We start from the raw sequence: 16,849 nt of genomic DNA, 5'->3' as shown, positions 1-16,849 counted from the left end.
CATCATCTTCATATTTACAATAATTTACTCATTCTCCTCTACATTCAATTCAGGAAGATTTATTGGCAGGACCAATGAATTTCAGTGCTACCGAAGCATTTACAATTAAATCAACATCTACAAACATTTACAATACAGACACATCATAATACATTTACATACAAACACACGGAGCATTATATAATTTTTAATGTAATTCACACGGTATTATTATTATTATTATTATTATTATTATTATTATTATTATTATTATTATTATTATTATTATTATTATTATTAAGAGACAGGCTCACTGTCTGTTCCTCAGGCTGGGACAGGAGATCACACACTGTATTATTATTATTGAGAGACAGGCTCACTGTCTGTTCCTCGGGCTGGGACAGGAGATCACACACTGTATTATTATTATTGAGAGACAGGCTCACTGTTCCTCAGGCTGGGACAGGAGATCACACACTGTATTATTATTATTGAGAGACAGGCTCACTGTTCCTCAGGCTGGGACAGGAGATCACATACTGGGCTGCCAGTTCAACTGAGTTCCCTCCTCCCTCTCCCAGTAGGATTGGGACCCGTTGTGATTCTGGCAGGTGTGGGAATTCTGGGATTAGATTTCTGAATTTAGGAAAGAATGTTTCTCTAATCCCAGAGTATCTGTCACAGTGCAGTAGGAAGTGCACCTCTGTCTCTATTTCTCCCCGCTGGCAGTGGGAGAACAGCCTGTCCTCTCTGGGCAGCCAGGTCTGCCTGTGTCATCCAGTTTCTATGGCCAGGCTGTGGTCACTGAGCCTGTACTTCTTCAGGGTCTGTTTCTGTTTGTTATTTCTTATCTTGGTCAAATATTCGGCTAGTGTGTATTGTCTGTTTAGGGTTCTGTAGCATTCCAGTTTATGTTGTGTTTGTGTGTGTGTCCCAGTGTGTGAGATATTTGATCTGTGCTGTGATGTGGTTGAGTCTGAGTTGTGTTGCTTTAGCAGTGCTGTCCTGATGCTGGTTAGTGTCGGTGTGGCTCAGGTCAGTGAGCCTCAGGACCAGCTGGCTCAGGGGGCTCTGTTTTGGGCTCAGCTCTTGGCTCGGCAGGGCTTTGTGGTGGTAGGAATTTTGGTTGCTGTTTTTTAGGTGCCAATAATTTAATAATCGTTTCTGTATATTTATCAATAGTGGGTATCGGCCTAATTCGGGCCTGCACCCATTGTTAAGAGTTTTTCTCTGCACACGGAGGATGTTTCTACAGATCTCCATGTGCAGAGTTTCTGTGGGATGTTTGTCCCATTGAGTGTACTCCTGGTCTGTGAGGGGACCCCACACTTCACTGCCGTATAGGGCAATGGGTTGGATTACACTTTCAAACATTTGGAGCCGGATTCTTGTTGGTGGGTTGATGTTGAAGAGCCACCTTCTTATTGTGTAGAAAGCCCTGAGTGCCTTCTCTCTCAGTGCCTTCACTGCCAGGTCAAAACTCCCAGAAGAGCTGATGGTGAGACCGAGATATGTGTAGCTGGATGTGTGCTCCAATGTGTTGTTGTTCAGTGTGAATTTGTACCTGTTTCCCTGAGGTCTGGCTTTCTTCTGGAAAACCATAACTCTGGTCTTGTCCAGATTGACTGGCAGTGCCCAGGTCTGACAGTACTGCTCCAGCAGTGCCAGGCTCTGCTGCAGCCCCTGTTCTGGGTCCAGATGGGCTGGCAGTGCCCAGGTCTGACAGTACTGCTCCAGCAGTGCCAGGTTCTGCTGCAGCCCCTGTTCTGTGGGCGACAGCAGGACCAGGTCACCTGCATAGAGCAGGAACTTGATTTCTGTGTCATGTAGTGTGAGACCATGGGCTGCAGACTGTTCCAACATTCCTGCTACTTTGTTGATATAGATATTGAGCAGTGTTGGGCTCAGGCTGCAGCCCTGTCTCACCCTATGGCCTTGGGTGAAGAACTCCTTTTGTTTTCAATTTTCACACCACACCTATTCTGTGAGTACAAAGATTTAATTATGTCATACAGTTTACCCCCTCTGCCACTTTGGAGAAATTTAAACAGCAGTTCTTAATGTCAAACTGAGTCAAGTACTTTATTGAAATCAATAAAGGAGGCATTTTATTTTCCTTTTTCCAGTGTGTGACCTTCGTACCTCAGAAAAACCTATCCAACATGGCGACCGTTGATCGACCTTTGAACCGGACGTGGAAGGTGGAAGTGCTCCGGGAGGAAGTGCTCGAGTCTGTCTGCCGGAAGCGGAAGTACTCGGTGAGGAGTTCTTGCGCCTGTAAGAGCGAGGTTACTTGGAGGCGCTGTGTCACCCGGAGGGACAGAGACACGGGCGTGGAGAGATGTTTTCGGCGGTGACAGCAAGCAGGGTAGGAGTGGTGTAAATCACAAACTGCGTCAACCTTTTTGTTGTTCTCCTTAAGTTTATTTGTCACTTTATACCCGACCCTGTGCCCACCGTAGTCTCCGTAATCTCATTCCTCGCGCAGTTTGTTGCTTGGTGTTTAATCAGCTTGATTCCCATCCCGCAGCCAGGAGGTGTGTTTATTCCGGTACCTGCTATCGGTTCTTCCCCCAGAAGGGGGCGCTGTGTCTTGTTATGAAACTGACCTTCCTCAGTTACATCACTGTCAGTTTGAGAGTGGCTGAGTGGTTTTCTGTGAGTGTGTCTCTCTGCCTGGAGAGTGTCAGACTGCTCTGTCAGTGTCAGTGTGAGTCTGATTATAATCCCAGTTAATAACTAATCCAGCTCACAGTCCAGTCAGTCCAGTCCAGCCTGGAGAGTCTCAGACTGCTCTGTCAGTGTCAGTGTGAGTCTGATTATAATCCCAGTTAATAACTAATCCAGCTCACAGTCCAGTCAGTTAGTCCAGCCTGGAGAGTCTCAGACTGCTCTGTAAATGTCAGTGGAGTCTGATTATAATCCCAGTTAATAACTAATCCAGCTCACTGTCCAGTCAGTCCAGTCCAGCCTGGAGAGTCTCAGACTGCTCTGTCAGTGTCAGTGGAGTCTGATTATAATCCCAGTTAATAACTAATCCAGCTCACTGTCCAGTCAGTCCAGTCCAGCCTGGAGAGTCTCAGACTGCTCTGTCAGTGTCAGTGGAGTCTGATTATAATCCCAGTTAATAACTAATCCAGCTCACAGTCCAGTCAGTCCAGTCCAGTCTGGAGAGTCTCAGACTGCTCTGTCAGTGTCAGTGGAGTCTGATTATAATCCCAGTTAATAACTAATCCAGCTCACAGTCCAGTCAGTCCAGTCCAGTCTGGAGAGTCTCAGACTGCTCTGTCAGTGTCAGTGTGAGTCTGATTATAATCCCAGTTTATAACTAATCCAGCTCACAGTCCAGTCAGTCCAGTCCAGCCTGGAGAGTCTCAGACTGCTCTGTCAGTGTCAGTGGAGTCTGATTATAATCCCAGTTAATAACTAATCCAGCTCACAGTCCAGTCAGTCCAGTCCAGCCTGGAGAGTCTCAGACTGCTCTGTCAGTGTCAGTGGAGTCTGATTATAATCCCAGTTAATAACTAATCCAGCTCACAGTCCAGTCAGTCCAGTCCAGCCTGGAGAGTCTCAGACTGCTCTGTCAGTGTCAGTGTGAATCTGATTATAATCCCAGTTAATAACCAATCCAGCTCACAGTCCAGTCAGTCCAGTCTGGAGAGTGTCCGACTGCTCTGTCAGTGTCAGTGGAGTCTGATTATACTCCCAGTTAATAAATAATCCAGCTCACAGTCCAGTCAGACCAGCCTGGAGAGTCTCAGACTGCTCTGTCAGTGTCAGTGTGAGTCTGATTATAATCCCAGTTTATAACTAATCCAGCTCACAGTCCAGTCAGTCCAGCCTGGAGAGTCTCAGACTGCTCTGTCAGTGTCAGTGGAGTCTGATTATACTCCCAGTTAATAACTAATCCAGCTCACAGTCCAGTCAGTCCAGCCTGGAGAGTCTCAGACTGCTCTGTCAGTGTCAGTGGAGTCTGATTATAATCCCAGTGAAGAACTAATCCAGCTCACAGCCCAGTGCAGGTCTGATGATGTTGCCATTGCTATGAGTGCAGGTGGTCTCCCGGCTCTCTCAGACATCATGGCGACCAGCTGGAGTGGCTTTACTGAGGGGTTACCGCGGCGACGCACCAGAGGACTCTGCCCGTGACATCATCGAGATGCCCCTCCCACCCTGGAGGTCTCGGCCCGACGAGCCCATCAGCACAAAACGCCGACGCCTTCTGTACGAGAGCCGGAAGAGAGGCATGCTGGAGAACTGCATCCTGCTGAGGTCAGTGTCACCTGCCACCCTGCTGTACTGCTGCTGATACACACCTGTCACCCTGCTGCACTACTGCTGATACACACCTGTAACCCTGCTGCACTACTGCTGATACACACCTGTCACCCTGCTGTACTGCTGTACTGCTGCTGATACACACCTGTCACCCTGCTGCACTGCTGCTGATACACACCTGTCACCCTGCTGCACTACTGCTGATACACACCTGTCACCCTGCTGTACTGCTGCTGATACACACCTGTCACCCTGCTGCACTGCTGCTGATACACACCTGTCACCCTGCTGCACTGCTGTACTGCTGCTGATACACACCTGTCACCCTGCTGCACTGCTGCTGATACACACCTGTCACCCTGCTGCACTGCTGCTGATACACACCTGTCACCCTGCTGTACTGCTGCTGATACACACCTGTCACCCTGCTGCACTGCTGCTGATACACACCTGTCACCCTGCTGCACTGCTGGTGATACACACCTGTCACCCTGCTGCACTGCTGGTGATACACACCTGTCACCCTGCTGTACTGCTGCTGATACACACCTGTCACCCTGCTGTACTGCTGCTGATACACACCTGTCACCCTGCTGCACTGCTGCTGATACACACCTGTCACCCTGCTGCACTACTGCTGATACACACCTGTCACCCTGCTGTACTGCTGCTGATACACACCTGTCACCCTGCTGTACTGCTGCTGATACACACCTGTCACCCTGCTGTACTGCTGCTGATACACACCTGTCACCCTGCTGTACTGGTGCTGATACATACCTGTCACCCTGCTGTACTGCTGCTGATACACACCTGTCACCCTGCTGCACTACTGCTGATACACACCTGTCACCCTGCTGTACTGCTGTACTGCTGCTGATACACACCTGTCACCCTGCTGCACTGCTGCTGATACACACCTGTCACCCTGCTGTACTAGTGCTGATACACACCTGTCACCCTGCTGCACTGCTGCTGATACACACCTGTCACCCTGCTGTACTGCTGCTGATACACACCTGTCACCCTGCTGTACTGCTGCTGATACACACCTGTCACCCTGCTGCACTGCTGTACTGCTGCTGATACACACCTGTCACCCTGCTGTACTGCTGCTGATACACACCTGTCACCCTGCTGTACTGGTGCTGATACATACCTGTCACCCTGCTGTACTGCTGCTGATACACACCTGTCACCCTGCTGCACTACTGCTGATACACACCTGTCACCCTGCTGTACTGCTGTACTGCTGCTGATACACACCTGTCACCCTGCTGCACTGCTGCTGATACACACCTGTCACCCTGCTGTACTAGTGCTGATACACACCTGTCACCCTGCTGCACTGCTGCTGATACACACCTGTCACCCTGCTGTACTGCTGCTGATACACACCTGTCACCCTGCTGTACTGCTGCTGATACACACCTGTCACCCTGCTGCACTGCTGCTGATACACACCTGTCACCCTGCTGTACTGCTGCTGATACACACCTGTCACCCTGCTGCACTGCTGCTGATACACACCTGTCACCCTGCTGTACTGCTGCTGATACACACCTGTCACCCTGCTGCACTGCTGCTGATACACACCTGTCACCCTGCTGTACTGCTGTACTGCTGCTGATACACACCTGTCACCCTGCTGCACTGCTGCTGATACACACCTGTCACCCTGCTGCACTGCTGCTGATACACACCTGTCACCCTGCTGTACTGCTGTACTGCTGCTGATACACACCTGTCACCCTGCTGCACTGCTGCTGATACACACCTGTCACCCTGCTGCACTGCTGCTGATACACACCTGTCACCCTGCTGTACTGCTGCTGATACACACCTGTCACCCTGCTGTACTGGTGCTGATACACACCTGTCACCCTGCTGCACTACTGCTGATACACACCTGTCACCCTGCTGCACTGCTGCTGATACACACCTGTCACCCTGCTGTACTGCTGCTGATACACACCTGTCACCCTGCTGTACTGCTGCTGATACACACCTGTCACCCTGCTGTACTGCTGCTGATACACACCTGTCACCCTGCTGCACTGCTGCTGATACACACCTGTCACCCTGCTGCACTGCTGCTGATACACACCTGTCACCCTGCTGTACTGCTGCTGATACACACCTGTCACCCTGCTGTACTGCTGCACTGCTGCTGATACACACCTGTCACCCTGCTGCACTGCTGCTGATACACACCTGTCACCCTGCTGTACTGCTGCTGATACACACCTGTCACCCTGCTGTACTGCTGCTGATACACACCTGTCACCCTGCTGTACTGCTGGTGATACACACCTGTCACCCTGCTGTACTGCTGCTGATACACACCTGTCACCCTGCTGTACTGCTGGTGATACACACCTGTCACCCTGCTGCACTGCTGCTGATACACACCTGTCACCCTGCTGCACTACTGCTGATACACACCTGTCACCCTGCTGCACTGCTGGTGATACACACCTGTCACCCTGCTGTACTGCTGCTGATACACACCTGTCACCCTGCTGTACTGGTGCTGATACACACCTGTCACCCTGCTGCACTGCTGCTGATACACACCTGTCACCCTGCTGTACTGCTGTACTACTGCTGATACACACCTGTCACCCTGCTGCACTGCCGCTGATACACACCTGTCACCCTGCTGTACTAGTGCTGATACACACCTGTCACCCTGCTGCACTGCTGCTGATACACACCTGTCACCCTGCTGTACTGCTGCTGATACACACCTGTCACCCTGCTGTACTGCTGCTGATACACACCTGTCACCCTGCTGCACTACTGCTGATACACACCTGTCACCCTGCTGCACTGCTGCTGATACACACCTGTCACCCTGCTGCACTGCTGCTGATACACACCTGTCACCCTGCTGTACTGCTGCTGATACACACCTGTCACCCTGCTGTACTGCTGCTGATACACACCTGTCACCCTGCTGCACTGCTGCTGATACACACCTGTCACCCTGCTGCACTGCTGCTGATACACACCTGTCACCCTGCTGTACTGCTGCTGATACACACCTGTCACCCTGCTGTACTGCTGCTGATACACACCTGTCACCCTGCTGTACTGCTGCTGATACACACCTGTCACCCTGCTGTACTGCTGCTGATACACACCTGTCACCCTGCTGTACTGCTGCTGATACACACCTGTCACCCTGCTGCACTGCTGCTGATACACACCTGTCACCCTGCTGCACTGCTGCTGATACACACCTGTCACCCTGCTGTACTGCTGCTGATACACACCTGTCACCCTGCTGTACTGCTGCTGATACACACCTGTCACCCTGCTGTACTGCTGCTGATACACACCTGTCACCCTGCTGCACTGCTGGTGATACACACCTGTCACCCTGCTGCACTGCTGCTGATACACACCTGTCACCCTGCTGTACTGCTGCTGATACACACCTGTCACCCTGCTGTACTGCTGCTGATACACACCTGTCACCCTGCTGTACTGCTGCTGATACACACCTGTCACCCTGCTGCACTGCTGCTGATACACACCTGTCACCCTGCTGCACTGCTGCTGATACACACCTGTCACCCTGCTGCACTGCTGGTGATACACACCTGTCACCCTGCTGCACTGCCGCTGATACACACCTGTCACCCTGCTGTACTGCTGCTGATACACACCTGTCACCCTGCTGTACTGCTGCTGATACACACCTGTCACCCTGCTGCACTGCTGCACTGCTGCTGATACACACCTGTCACCCTGCTGTACTGCTGCTGATACACACCTGTCACCCTGCTGCACTGCTGCTGATACACACCTGTCACCCTGCTGCACTGCTGCTGATACACACCTGTCACCCTGCTGTACTGCTGCACTGCTGCTGATACACACCTGTCACCCTGCTGCACTGCTGCACTGCTGCTGATACACACCTGTCACCCTGCTGCACTGCTGCACTGCTGCTGATACACACCTGTCACCCTGCTGTACTGCTGCTGATACACACCTGTCACCCTGCTGTACTGCTGCACTGCTGCTGATACACACCTGTCACCCTGCTGTACTGCTGCTGATACACACCTGTCACCCTGCTGCACTGCTGCTGATACACACCTTTCACCCTGCTGCACTGCTGCTGATACACACCTGTCACCCTGCTGCACTACTGCTGATACACACCTGTCACCCTGCTGTACTGCTGCTGATACACACCTGTCACCCTGCTGTACTGCTGCTGATACACACCTGTCACCCTGCTGTACTGCTGCTGATACACACCTGTCACCCTGCTGCACTGCTGCTGATACACACCTGTCACCCTGCTGTACTGCTGCTGATACACACCTGTCACCCTGCTGCACTGCTGCTGATACACACCTGTCACCCTGCTGCACTGCTGCTGATACACACCTGTCACCCTGCTGCACTGCTGCTGATACACACCTGTCACCCTGCTGTACTGCTGCTGATACACACCTGTCACCCTGCTGTACTGCTGCTGATACACACCTGTCACCCTGCTGCACTGCTGCTGATACACACCTGTCACCCTGCTGCACTGCTGCTGATACACACCTGTCACCCTGCTGTACTGCTGCTGATACACACCTGTCACCCTGCTGTACTGCTGCTGATACACACCTGTCACCCTGCTGCACTGCTGCTGATACACACCTGTCACCCTGCTGTACTGCTGCTGATACACACCTGTCACCCTGCTGCACTGCTGGTGATACACACCTGTCACCCTGCTGTACTGCTGCTGATACACACCTGTCACCCTGCTGTACTGCTGCTGATACACACCTGTCACCCTGCTGCACTGCTGCTGATACACACCTGTCACCCTGCTGCACTACTGCTGATACACACCTGTCACCCTGCTGTACTGCTGTACTGCTGCTGATACACACCTGTCACCCTGCTGCACTACTGCTGATACACACCTGTCACCCTGCTGCACTGCTGCTGATACACACCTGTCACCCTGCTGCACTGCTGCTGATACACACCTGTCACCCTGCTGTACTGCTGCTGATACACACCTGTCACCCTGCTGCACTACTGCTGATACACACCTGTCACCCTGCTGCACTGCTGCTGATACACACCTGTCACCCTGCTGCACTGCTGCTGATACACACCTGTCACCCTGCTGCACTACTGCTGATACACACCTGTCACCCTGCTGCACTGCTGCTGATACACACCTGTCACCCTGCTGCACTGCTGCTGATACACACCTGTCACCCTGCTGTACTGCTGCTGATACACACCTGTCACCCTGCTGCACTTCTGATGCTAATGTGCTCATGCTGATTGTCTCTGTGTCTCTGTGTCTCTGTGTCTCTGTGTCTCATGCTGTCTGTGTCTCTGTCCCTCAGTCTGTTTGCCAAGCAGTACCTGGAGTCCATGACAGACGTGCAGCTGCAGCAGTACGACCAGCTCATCAATGAGCCCAGCAATGACTGGGACATCTACCACTGGGCCACAGGTGAGCTGTGCCTCTCGTCTGCTTGACCACTGGCCTCTCGTCTGCTTGACCTCTCGGGTGCGACTCTGACCCGCTCTCCCTCCTCAGAGGCCCAGCCGACCCCCCCGGAGTACCGGAGCGAGGTGATGGAGCTGCTGCAGGAATTCGCCAAGAACAGGAACATGGAGCAGAGACTCCGGCAGCCTGACCTGGAGTACCTGGACACTGAGGGACACTGACACACACTGACCTGGAGTACCTGGACACTGAGGGACACTGACCTGGAGTACCTGGACACTGAGGGACACTGACATACACACTGACCTGGAGTACCTGGACACTGAGGGACACTGACATACACACTGACCTGGAGTACCTGGACACTGAGGGACACTGACATACACACTGACCTGGAGTACCTGGACACTGAGGGACACTGACATACACACTGACCTGGAGTACCTGGACACTGAGGGACACTGACATACACTGACCTGGAGTACCTGGACACTGAGGGACACTGACACACACTGACCTGGAGTACCTGGACACTGAGGGACACTGACCTGGAGTACCTGGACACCGAGGGACACTGACACACACTGACCTGGAGTACCTGGACACTGAGGGACACTGACACACACTGACCTGGAGTACCTGGACACTGAGGGACACTGACACACACTGACCTGGAGTACCTGGACACCGAGGGACACTGACACACACTGACCTGGAGTACCTGGACACTGAGGGACACTGACCTGGAGTACCTGGACACCGAGGGACACTGACACACACTGACCTGGAGTACCTGGACACTGAGGGACACTGACCTGGAGTATCTGGACACCGAGGGACACTGACACACACTGACCTGGAGTACCTGGACACTGAGGGACACTGACACACACACTGACCTGGAGTACCTGGACACTGAGGGACACTGACCTGGAGTACCTGGACACTGAGGGACACTGACACACACTGACCTGGAGTACCTGGACACTGAGGGACACTGACATACACACTGACCTGGAGTACCTGGACACTGAGGGACACTGACATACACACTGACCTGGAGTACCTGGACACTGAGGGACACTGACCTGGAGTATCTGGACACCGAGGGACACTGACACACACTGACCTGGAGTACCTGGACACTGAGGGACACTGACACACACACTGACCTGGAGTACCTGGACACTGAGGGACACTGACACACACTGACCTGGAGTACCTGGACACTGAGGGACACTGACACACACTGACCTGGAGTACCTGGACACGGACACACACGCGGACACACACGCGGACACACAGCTGAACAGGTGCCTGATGGTGCTGATTGGCTGTGATGCACTCTGGGGAGAAGTGAGAGCAGAAGAGCTTTATTGTGCTTTCTGTCCTCCAACACAGCTGTGGGCAGGAGGGAGGAGGGAGGGGGGCTGTTTCTCCCTGACGGAGATTGTGAGGCTGATTTCTGTCTGTCCTGTCTCAATAAAAGCTGGACGCCGAATGCCTTGTCTCTCAGAGTCTTTTCCACAGTGGGGCTGTGGGCTCTGTGTGGTGGAGTGGGTGTGTTTATGGGGATCGGAGGCTTGTGTGTGATGAGATGCACAATTCAAGCCCTGCAGTCACACAGCAGCACTGCGTGCCTCAAGCAGAGGTGATGGAGGACGAGGAGCGCTTGTCCTTGAAGTGTGAGTTTTGTCTTGCAGTGTCCCAGGTACACCACCAGAGGGCAGCGCTGCGCTGCAGAGCGGTGAAGGAGTCGTGTGTGTGTGAGTGTGTTCAGGGCCCAGGTGATTCAGCAGAGGAACTGGACTCCAGTGTCCACCCCCCCTCCCCCCATCAGACCCATACATCTGCCTCGATGGCTGTAGCAGATGGGAAGAATTTTGCAAGCAGCTCTGTCACCCTGCAGCTCCCAGCTCACGGCCCCCTGGAGCTCAGCAGGTGTGAGCCTGGTCAGTACCTGGACGGGAGACTCCTGGGAAAGCTGAGGCTGCTGCTGGAAGAGGTGTTAGTGGGGCCAGCAGGGGGCGCTCACCCTGCGGTCTGTGTGGGTCCTAATGCCCCAGTATAGGACACTATACTGTATCTCGTCCTTCGGTTGAGATGTAAAACAGAGGTCCTGACTCTCTGTGGTCATTAAAAATCCCAGGGTGTCTCTCGAGAAGAGTAGGGGTGTTACCCCAGTGTCCTGGTCACATTCCCCTGGTCTTTACCAGTCATGGCCTCCTAATAACCCCCCTCTCTGAACTGGTTCATCACTCTGCTCTCCTCCCCACTGAGAGCTGGTGTGTGTGAGGGGACTGGAGCATCATCCAGGGGGGGCTGTACACTGGTGGGGGTGGAGGGGTCCCCATGACCTGTGAAGAGCTCTGAGTGCAGTGTCCAGAAAGGCGCTATATAAGTGTCAGGAGTGATTATTACTTTGACAGCCGGGGAAGGAGAGACAGACAAGCAGGACAGTGAGATCAGGCAGGCGGCTCTCGGCACAGAGCAGATGGCCCCAGTGTGAGTCCCAGCGTCACACGGAGATGTTTCTGGGCTCCACTCCCACGCCTGTCAGCCCTCCAGCCTCTCGTTAATGAATTAATTTATTAATTCTGTTTCCTCCTGCTCGCCCCAGGCACGGCGAGCAGCGTGACGGCCAGCGCGCCCAGAAGCAGCTCGCGCCAGACCCACAGCGCGCCGCACCGGGGCTATTATTAGACTCAGGGCAGTTCTTCTGCAACTTCAGAGCAGGAATTTTCCATCCTGTCCTGCATTCAAGGTCGGCTTAACAATACAGCAGAGGGAGAGAGGGAGGGAGGGAGAGGCAGTGGGGCCGAGGGGCAGAGCTGAGAGAGAGAGAGAGGGAGGCAGTGGGGCCGAGGGGCAGAGCTGAGAGAGAGAGAGAGAGGGAGGCAGTGGGGCCGAGGGGCAGAGCTGAGGGAGAGGGAGGGAGGCAGTGGGGCCGAGGGGCAGAGCTGAGAGAGAGAGGGAGGCAGTGGGGCCGAGGGGCAGAGCTGAGGGAGAGAGAGGGAGGCAGTGGGGCCGAGGGGCAGAGCTGAGGGAGAGAGAGGGAGGCAGTGGGGCCGAGGGGCAGAGCTGAGGGAGAGAGAGAGAGGCAGTGGGGCCGAGGGGCAGAGCTGAGGGAGAGAGAGGGAGGCAGTGGGGCCGAGGGGCAGAGCTGAGGGAGAGAGGGAGGCAGTGGGGCCGAGGGGCAGAGCTGAGGGAGAGAGAGAGGGAGGCAGTGGGGCCGAGGGGCAGAGCTGAGAGAGAGAGAGAGAGGCAGTGGGGCCGAGGGGCAGAGCTGAGGGAGAGAGAGAGGGAGGCAGTGGGGCCGAGGGGCAGAGCTGAGAGAGAGAGAGGGAGGCAGTGGGGCCGAGGGGCAGAGCTGAGAGAGAGAGAGGGAGGCAGTGGGGCCGAGGGGCAGAGCTGAGAGAGAGAGAGGGAGGCAGTGGGGCCGAGGGGCAGAGCTGAGAGAGAGAGAGAGAGGCAGTGGGGCCGAGGGGCAGAGCTGAGGGAGAGGGAGGGAGGCAGTGGGGCCGAGGGGCAGAGCTGAGGGAGAGAGAGAGAGGGAGGCAGTGGGGCCGAGGGGCAGAGCTGAGAGAGAGAGAGAGAGGCAGTGGGGCCGAGGGGCAGAGCTGAGAGAGAGAGAGAGAGGCAGTGGGGCCGAGGGGCAGAGCTGAGGGAGAGAGAGAGGCAGTGGGGCCGAGGGGCAGAGCTGAGGGAGAGAGAGGGAGGCAGTGGGGCCGAGGGGCAGAGCTGAGAGAGAGAGAGAGAGGCAGTGGGGCCGAGGGGCAGAGCTGAGGGAGAGAGAGGGAGGGAGGCAGTGGGGCCGAGGGGCAGAGCTGAGAGAGAGAGAGAGAGAGGCAGTGGGGCCGAGGGGCAGAGCTGAGAGAGAGAGAGGGAGGCAGTGGGGCCGAGGGGCAGAGCTGAGAGAGAGAGAGGGAGGCAGTGGGGCCGAGGGGCAGAGCTGAGGGAGAGAGAGAGAGAGGCAGTGGGGCCGAGGGGCAGAGCTGAGAGAGAGAGGGAGGCAGTGGGGCCGAGGGGCAGAGCTGAGGGAGAGAGAGAGGCAGTGGGGCCGAGGGGCAGAGCTGAGGGAGAGAGAGGCAGTGGGGCCGAGGGGCAGAGCTGAGAGAGAGGGAGAGAGGCAGTGGGGCCGAGGGGCAGAGCTGAGGGAGAGAGAGAGGCAGTGGGGCCGAGGGGCAGAGCTGAGAGAGAGAGAGGCAGTGGGGCCGAGGGGCAGAGCTGAGAGAGAGAGAGAGAGGCAGTGGGGCCGAGGGGCAGAGCTGAGAGAGAGAGAGAGAGAGAGGCAGTGGGGCCGAGGGGCAGAGCTGAGGGAGAGAGAGGGAGGCAGTGGGGCCGAGGGGCAGAGCTGAGAGAGAGAGAGGGAGGCAGTGGGGCCGAGGGGCAGAGCTGAGGGAGAGAGAGGGAGGCAGTGGGGCCGAGGGGCAGAGCTGAGAGAGAGAGAGAGAGGCAGTGGGGCCGAGGGGCAGAGCTGAGAGAGAGAGAGAGAGGGAGGCAGTGGGGCCGAGGGGCAGAGCTGAGAGAGAGAGAGAGAGGCAGTGGGGCCGAGGGGCAGAGCTGAGAGAGAGAGAGAGAGAGGCAGTGGGGCCGAGGGGCAGAGCTGAGGGAGAGAGAGAGGCAGTGGGGCCGAGGGGCAGAGCTGAGGGAGAGAGAGGCAGTGGGGCCGAGGGGCAGAGCTGAGAGAGAGAGAGAGAGAGAGGCCGAGGGGCAGAGCTGAGAGAGAGAGAGAGGCAGTGGGGCCGAGGGGCAGAGCTGAGAGAGAGAGGGAGGCAGTGGGGCCGAGGGGCAGAGCTGAGGGAGAGAGAGAGAGAGAGGCCGAGGGGCAGAGCTGAGAGAGAGAGAGAGGCAGTGGGGCCGAGGGGCAGAGCTGAGAGAGAGAGGGAGGCAGTGGGGCCGAGGGGCAGAGCTGAGGGAGAGAGAGAGGCAGTGGGGCCGAGGGGCAGAGCTGAGAGAGAGAGAGGGAGGCAGTGGGGCCGAGGGGCAGAGCTGAGAGAGAGAGAGAGAGGCAGTGGGGCCGAGGGGCAGAGCTGAGAGAGAGAGAGAGGCAGTGGGGCCGAGGGGCAGAGCTGAGAGAGAGAGAGAGGCAGTGGGGCCGAGGGGCAGAGCTGAGGGAGGGAGAGGGAGGCAGTGGGGCCGAGGGGCAGAGCTGAGAGAGAGAGGGAGGCAGTGGGGCCGAGGGGCAGAGCTGAGAGAGAGGGAGGGAGGCAGTGGGGCCGAGGGGCAGAGCTGAGGGAGAGAGAGAGGGAGGCAGTGGGGCCGAGGGGCAGAGCTGAGAGAGAGAGAGAGGCAGTGGGGCCGAGGGGCAGAGCTGAGAGAGAGAGAGAGAGAGGCAGTGGGGCCGAGGGGCAGAGCTGAGGGAGAGAGAGAGAGAGAGGCCGAGGGGCAGAGCTGAGAGAGAGAGAGAGGCAGTGGGGCCGAGGGGCAGAGCTGAGAGAGAGAGAGAGAGGCAGTGGGGCCGAGGGGCAGAGCTGAGGGAGAGAGAGGGAGGCAGTGGGGCCGAGGGGCAGAGCTGAGGGAGAGAGAGAGAGAGGCAGTGGGGCCGAGGGGCAGAGCTGAGAGAGAGAGAGAGAGGCAGTGGGGCCGAGGGGCAGAGCTGAGAGAGAGAGAGGCAGTGGGGCCGAGGGGCAGAGCTGAGAGAGAGAGAGGGAGGCAGTGGGGCCGAGGGGCAGAGCTGAGAGAGAGAGAGAGAGGCAGTGGGGCCGAGGGGCAGAGCTGAGAGAGAGGGAGAGAGGCAGTGGGGCCGAGGGGCAGAGCTGAGGGAGAGAGAGGCCGTGGGGCCGAGGGGCAGAGCTGAGAGAGAGGGAGAGAGGCAGTGGGGCCGAGGGGCAGAGCTGAGGGAGAGAGAGAGAGGCAGTGGGGCCGAGGGGCAGAGCTGAGGGAGAGAGAGGGAGGCAGTGGGGCCGAGGGGCAGAGCTGAGAGAGAGAGAGAGAGGCAGTGGGGCCGAGGGGCAGAGCTGAGGGAGAGAGAGAGAGGCAGTGGGGCCGAGGGGCAGAGCTGAGGGAGAGAGAGAGGCAGTGGGGCCGAGGGGCAGAGCTGAGGGAGAGAGAGGCAGTGGGGCCGAGGGGCAGAGCTGAGAGAGAGAGAGAGAGGCAGTGGGGCCGAGGGGCAGAGCTGAGGGAGAGAGAGAGGCAGTGGGGCCGAGGGGCAGAGCTGAGGGAGAGGGAGAGAGGCAGTGGGGCCGAGGGGCAGAGCTGAGGGAGAGAGAGAGAGGCAGTGGGGCCGAGGGGCAGAGCTGAGAGAGAGAGAGGGAGGCAGTGGGGCCGAGGGGCAGAGCTGAGAGAGAGAGAGAGAGGCAGTGGGGCCGAGGGGCAGAGCTGAGAGAGAGAGAGAGAGGCAGTGGGGCCGAGGGGCAGAGCTGAGAGAGAGAGAGGGAGGCAGTGGGGCCGAGGGGCAGAGCTGAGAGAGAGAGAGGGAGGCAGTGGGGCCGAGGGGCAGAGCTGAGAGAGAGAGAGAGAGGCAGTGGGGCCGAGGGGCAGAGCTGAGAGAGAGAGAGAGAGGCAGTGGGGCCGAGGGGCAGAGCTGAGAGAGAGAGAGAGAGGCAGTGGGGCCGAGGGGCAGAGCTGAGAGAGAGAGAGAGAGGCAGTGGGGCCGAGGGGCAGAGCTGAGAGAGAGAGAGAGAGGCAGTGGGGCCGAGGGGCAGAGCTGAGAGAGAGAGAGAGAGGCAGTGGGGCCGAGGGGCAGAGCTGAGGGAGAGAGAGAGAGGCAGTGGGGCCGAGGGGCAGAGCTGAGGGAGAGAGAGGGAGGCAGTGGGGCCGAGGGGCAGAGCTGAGGGAGAGAGAGAGGCAGTGGGGCCGAGGGGCAGAGCTGAGGGAGAGAGAGGCAGTGGGGCCGAGGGGCAGAGCTGAGAGAGAGAGAGGGAGGCAGTGGGGCCGAGGGGCAGAGCTGAGAGAGAGAGAGAGGCAGTGGGGCCGAGGGGCAGAGCTGAGAGAGAGAGAGAGAGGCAGTGGGGCCGAGGGGCAGAGCTGAGGGAGAGAGAGAGGCAGTGGGGCCGAGGGGCAGAGCTGAGGGAGAGGGAGAGAGGCAGTGGGGCCGAGGGGCAGAGCTGAGAGAGAGAGAGAGGCAGTGGGGCCGAGGGGCAGAGCTGAGAGAGAGGGAGG

At 56.9% G+C, this 16,849-nt stretch overlaps 1 protein-coding gene across 1 annotated transcript; it reads left to right on the top strand.

The window, feature by feature from the left end:
* Positions 1-2,194: 2,194 nt before the first annotated feature.
* Positions 2,195-11,246, top strand: sdhaf2 (succinate dehydrogenase complex assembly factor 2). Its single transcript, XM_088611418.1, has 4 exons — positions 2,195-2,347; positions 4,034-4,251; positions 9,639-9,748; positions 9,836-11,246. The coding sequence occupies exons 1-4, from the start codon at positions 2,321-2,323 to the stop codon at positions 9,964-9,966; spliced, it is 486 nt and encodes a 161-aa protein (XP_088467544.1). The 5' UTR covers positions 2,195-2,320; the 3' UTR covers positions 9,967-11,246.
* The last annotated feature ends 5,603 nt before the right edge of the window (positions 11,247-16,849 follow it).

This window comes from Lepisosteus platostomus, chromosome 18 (genome assembly GCF_059453375.1).
Source record: "Lepisosteus platostomus isolate fLepPlt1 chromosome 18, fLepPlt1.hap1, whole genome shotgun sequence".
Lineage (NCBI taxonomy): Eukaryota > Metazoa > Chordata > Actinopteri > Semionotiformes > Lepisosteidae > Lepisosteus > Lepisosteus platostomus.
The sequence above is the reverse complement of the archived record's forward strand: the minus strand, read 5'-3'. Positions and strand labels throughout refer to the sequence as shown.

Bases quoted from the DNA above. Each gene is read 5' to 3' on its own strand.
- sdhaf2 (XM_088611418.1), top strand. From the start codon at position 2,321: ATGTTTTCGGCGGTGACAGCAAGCAGG. The intron at 2,348-4,033 runs GTAGGAGTGGTG...CTATGAGTGCAG, and splicing joins CGGCGGTGACAGCAAGCAGG to GTGGTCTCCCGGCTCTCTCA. The intron at 4,252-9,638 runs GTCAGTGTCACC...TCTGTCCCTCAG, and splicing joins GAGAACTGCATCCTGCTGAG to TCTGTTTGCCAAGCAGTACC.